Source organism: Sander lucioperca, chromosome 5 (assembly GCF_008315115.2).
Source record: "Sander lucioperca isolate FBNREF2018 chromosome 5, SLUC_FBN_1.2, whole genome shotgun sequence".
NCBI lineage: Eukaryota > Metazoa > Chordata > Actinopteri > Perciformes > Percidae > Sander > Sander lucioperca.
This window is the reverse complement of record NC_050177.1, coordinates 42777476-42782945: the sequence shown is the minus strand read 5'-3', so window position 1 is coordinate 42782945 and position 5470 is coordinate 42777476. Positions and strand designations below refer to the sequence as shown.

The 5470-nt window shown below is 42.2% G+C and overlaps 1 protein-coding gene across 5 annotated transcripts in view; it reads left to right on the top strand.

The window, feature by feature from the left end:
- Positions 1 to 5470, top strand: part of numbl (NUMB like endocytic adaptor protein) — a 63288-nt gene extending 57818 nt beyond the window's left edge. For 3 of the 5 annotated variants that reach the window (XM_031283677.2, XM_031283676.2, XM_031283672.2), the window contains 2 exons: positions 1371 to 1556; positions 1668 to 5470. In XM_031283677.2, coding sequence (XP_031139537.1) covers positions 1371 to 1556; positions 1668 to 2842 — 1361 coding nt within the window. In that variant the 3' untranslated portion in view covers positions 2843 to 5470. The remainder of the gene's footprint in view (positions 1 to 1370; positions 1557 to 1667) is intronic. The other 2 variants (XM_031283674.2, XM_031283675.2) reach the window with 2 other exon arrangements.

Sequence of the window (5470 nt, the reverse complement as noted above, 5' to 3'; positions counted from 1 at the left end):
TAAAACAAGGCAATGCGTTTAGGCGTTGTATAAAATATTTGCATTTGAACTGTATCTAGGGGTGGAAGAAGTATTCAGATCCTTTACTTAAGTAAAAGTACTAATACCACACTGAAAAAAATACTCTGTTACAAGTAAAAGTCCTGCATTAAAAATGTTACTTAAGTAAGTATCATCAGGAAAATGTACTTAAAGTATTAAAAGTAAAAGTACTCAATGCAGAAAAATGCTCACATTTTAGAAACTGGAAATGGTCAAAAACGTTCTGTGTTTTATCATCTAATCATTTCAGCTGTAATTGTATGCCTATATATTGTTGGGTAGTTTATTTTTTTAACAAAACGTCATATTTTATAAACTACATGTGTTTTGTGTGCAAAAATCTAGTGTAAGTGTAAAGTAACTAGTGACTAAAGCTGTCGGATTAATGTAGTGGATTAAAAAGTACAATATTTCTCTCTGAAATGTAGTGGAGTAGAAGTAGAAAATAGCATGAAATGAAAACACAAGTAAAGTACAAGTACCTCAAATTTGTACTTAAGTACAGTACTTTGGCCAGTAGTTTATTGGCCAGTAGTCACATGGTCAGTAGGTAAAGAGTCACATGATTGTTGTGAACAGATAGTCACATGACAGACCATATTCAGCAGTAAATCAATCAGCAATAATCAAACACAATATAAAGACAAAAATAGAAATTAACAAGGAAAGAAAACAGAGCAAAAAATACATACCAAACATTTAAACCTCTTAGGCAGAGCAGCCTATCCCATCATTTATCAGGACAAAAAAAAAAAAATACCAATCTTCTCTTTGTCTCTCAGCATTCAGGGAATGTATATGTATTTATATATGCGGTCTGTGCAGGAAAAGTTTAAAACTGTAGTCCAAACCAAAGTCAAGACAGGAACATTATGTCGCCTTATCTCTCAGATCAGTTACAGTTGGTCTATAAACATGGATAAACTAATAAAGCCAAATTCACCTCTGTCTGAGTCGTCTCAATGCACGAGACACACAAGGCAATGACATAACCGGCTGAAATGTACATAGAATATAACGCTACAAAGTTCGGCTTGGCCTGTAGACATGCTTATGCACAATGCCATGTTTGTCTTAAGAATTGTGTGTTTTTGATGCTTTTTAGGTCAATAGTCTTCATCTGCTCCAGTTTCTATGCTCTTGATGCAAACTGGGTCTGTTACATAAATGAATAAAAAAAAAAAAAGTCTCCTCTTTTCGGTTGTTTGTTCCTATACTCAATCCTCTTTGTCTCCTATTCCACCTCTTCTTTTTACTTCTTCTTAATCTCCATTGTCTTTCTCTCTTTTTCCACCTCACCTCCCATCTGTGTGTCCCTTTTTTGCTAGTACCAGAGATGGATATGGGGTTGCCAGATGAGGGAGACTGTAGTATCAACGCCCTGTGTAGCCAGATCAACACCTCCTTCACCAATCCATCGGAAGAGCTTTTCTCTAACCCCGCTTTGTCTGCAAATGGCCCTCCAACTTGCACTGTGCCCCCTGCCCTGCCTCCGCCACCTGCACCAATTCAGGGTAAGAAATACTTCATCAGATCAATTCTTTTAAATAGTGCACTCTCTGACTTGAACTCAGTGGTGGGAAAAGTATTACACGTATTCTAAATCTTTAACTTTATCCATCTAGGCACTTCTTCCTGGGCGCAGCCCGAGCCTCCACTCCACTCTCCTCCTCCGGTTTCTGTGGCAATGCAGATGCAGATGCAAATGCAGATGCAGAGTGGACACAGACGCACACCCTCCGAGGCTGAGAGATGGTTGGAGGAGGTCTCAAAGGCTGTCAAGGCTCAACAAACCCCTCCTCCAGGCCCCACCATCCCCACCATCCCTGGACCACCCTCCATGTCGTGTCAGCAGATGTCCAATCAGGCAGTCATATCAGCTGCCCCAGTGTCCACTGTCCCTATGTCTCTCGGCACCATGTCCAAACCTCTCCACTCAGGCCCCTCTGCTCACTCAGGTCAGGCGCCGATGCCCCTCCCACCCATGGTAATATCATCAATTCCTCTAATACCAGGCCCTCCAGTGTCAGGCCCTCCTATGTCGCTACCTTCCATGTCCATTCCCACAATGTCCGGTCCGAGCATGTCTGGGGCCCCCATGATCCAGCCCTCCCTTCCTGGGCCCCCAGGCTCCCTTCCAAGCTCCATGCAACCCTTCCCCTTGGCTTTTGATACCACCCCAGCTCCTGTGGGAATGTTCGCCAGCCAGCCTGTCCAGCCGGCATTTGTGCCCATGCAGACCTACATGCCAGGCCTGGCCAGCAGTATGACATATCCCAATGCCAGCGTGCCTGTGGTAGGCATCACACCATCGCAAATGGTGGCTAATGTTTTCTGCACCGCTACAGGCTCATCTGGGGCAGGTGGAGCCATGGGCTCGGCCCTAGGAGGACCCAAAGTCGGGGCACTTGGAGCAGCTGGGCAGCACCATTCTTACCAAGGAGTACCTAGTGCAGTAGGACACCCTGGAGGGTTTTCCTCACCGGCATTCTCTCCCACTCCGCCATTATCAACAGTCATTAATGGCCTCCCCCCGCACAGCAGTGCCATGGCCCTACAGAATGGGAACTCCAACAGTGGCAGGAATGTTGGAAGCAGTAGTAGCAGCAGCTGGCCGCCAGAGGGCAGCCAGTTAACAGCTCCGGCGCCCAGCGATTCCCAAGACGATGATCGTTTTGAGGCCAAGTGGGCGGCATTGGAGGCCAAACCAGCACCTCAGCAGCCTGGGAATAAGGCACCAGCTGCAGCAGCCAACCCATTTTCAAACAATCTTCAAAAGACTTTTGAGATAGAGCTTTAAGTCTGAGTTGGCCTCTCAAAACTGTAGCTCTAGCCCTGGTGTTAAAGCCTGAGAATGGCCGGCTTAGAACGGGTTGCAGGTCCTTAAAGTTAGCCTAGCATCTGACCTGTGGCAGCCTAGCAACTTCCTAAAAGCTCTCATAGGAGTCAATGTTATAATGATCTTAATTGCTTTCTTTACACTCCCATGAGAGCTTTAGAGGAAGTCGGCAGATAGCTGGTCTGCCATTGGAGGATCAGTTCTCTAGCTCACTACACTTGATGGACTGAATCCTTCCACTCCACCCGCTACTGACCTATCTTCCCTGCTTTCACTTCTCTACTCTGGCTTTACTTGCTGCAAGTCCCTAGATGTACTATATGTGCCCCCCCTGAGGATATGTGTGTGTGTGTGTGTGTGTGTGTGTGTGTGTGTGTGTGTGTGTGTGTGTGGTGAGGGCAGCTAAGTGGTTTCTATCTTTAAAAGGGGACTCCACTCAGATGCATTCCAAACCCATGAGATGTTTTTTTCTGGAGATTTTGGTGGAGAATTTAGCGGATATGGCTACATCACAAGACGTGCAGAGAAGAGATTTGTTGACTGATGATCTTAGCCAAGCACAGCAAAAGTTTGGATACCTGAAAGGACTATGAAGGCGATGATGTAAGACCTGACTCAACCAACCTAAAAGGACTTACTGACTAATAGTAGAGATTTATGGCCAAATTATTTTATTTATTGTATTTTTATTTTAACAAGTTATGTATACTTTTACATTTTAAAGCAGTGTTTCAGGAGCGTGTTGTTTTTCCATCCCTTATATTTATTTTCGTTGAACTGTGAAGAGGAGGGAAACTAGGTAGCAGACTTGTGATTAGGCATCAGTGAAGGAAAAAGCATTGTGGGAAACTGAGTCATGTAACAGGAACCAAATAGTCAGGGCTGACAGTACAGCAGTGTGTAGTGTGACATGTGAGACAGTGTATATAGTGGCATGTTTCTTTCACCTGTTAGCCCTCACGTATATAGGCTGCACTGCTGGTGAGGCCAGTTGAGTCAATATGGCTTCACTTTGGCTCTGTAGCCCATTTCTATTGCTTAAGCCTATCTTCAAAGGTTACTGGGACATGATAAATCACTTCAGGATATCCAGCACACAGACACTCTGGACAATACAGCACAAGGACTTCATCTTCTCCAGACAAACCCATGAAACTTTTAACAACTCAGTGGAAACACTATACAGCACTGTGCAACTAGTTGGAAAAAATGATGCACTACATTCCAACATTCGTAATCCTTTAATGTGTTCAAATACAGGGTATAGTCTCATCATGTACAGTATGATTGTGTATTCACCTCTATTGTACTATATGCAGTAGCACTGCACTCATTACAGATTATGGAATTGATGATTAAAGGTCAAGAGAAGACGAAGATGAGCAGACATAAACCGAGGCATAGCAAATGAAAGGACTGAGTTAAATTAAGGATATATTCCGTATGCAGAATTATTAAGGACATTTGATTGAGTATTAACAGGAAGAGAAAATATAGCAGAAGAATACAAAGTAGATTGCGAAAGGATGGATAATCTGTATGTGAGAGACTGAAGGAGAGAATGGAGTCATACCTTTTAAAGAATGAGATGGAGGAAGTCTGAAGAAAGGAAAATATGAGGATATGAAAAAGAGATAAAAGTGAGAAATGGAGTGTGTGAAAATATTGAGAACAAAGACACATTCATCACGTAGCCCACAACCTAAGCACTGTCTGCTTTTTTTTCATCTTTTTGTCTCAAGGCCGAGCCACTTCCGCATCATGTTCCTCAGCTTCTAAAACATCAGAAACAACACTTTTGATCCCACTTTAAAAAGAGGTTGCTTATTATATAATTGCAGTCTCAGTCTGAAGTATGTGCAACTCAATAATGTCAACAAAGCTTTCTGTGTTTTTTACTTGCAGTTGAAATCACTAAAGAAGATGCAACATTACAAAGCTTACAGGTACATTACAGGTGGCTTCTGAATATTATATAAAAACTGTAATCTAACCAGAGATGCTCCTGTTATGTTCCTTGGGAATTGAATTGTATGGATATGGACTGCCACTGATTAGGTTTCCTGCTCTTTAACTGCCCTTAGTTTAATTAACTTATTAGGTATCTTCCTGTGGCAGCGATCCCGTCTAAAATGCTGCCTTCTCAGAGAACTTAACTTGATGTGCCACCGGCCTAATTTATAGCATCTCGGCTCCGCCCAGGGTTTTTTTCCTTTGCTGTTTTCGGATGAATCAATATTTCTTTCCCACCAAAAACAAGTCCAAGTTGCTCTCTCTACCCTCCTCTCTCTACAAGACCAGACTGGTTCCCTCATGAAATCAATGCTTTTATTTGATTAAGAATATATTTTTGCTCTCAACTCTTCTTTGCACGCCCTCCAAATTATAAATGTAGGTTAATTGTGTTCCGCGTTAAAGCAAACTAAATGACCTCATAAACTTGATTGTAAAACCATAGTTTAGTGATGGTAACAAAGCAAACCAGTGGAATTTATTTTTAATCTTTATTTACAGAATTTTTGTATTTAAACCTACATATTTGTATTGTAATTACACTGTACAAAAGATAAATAAAATAATATAATATTA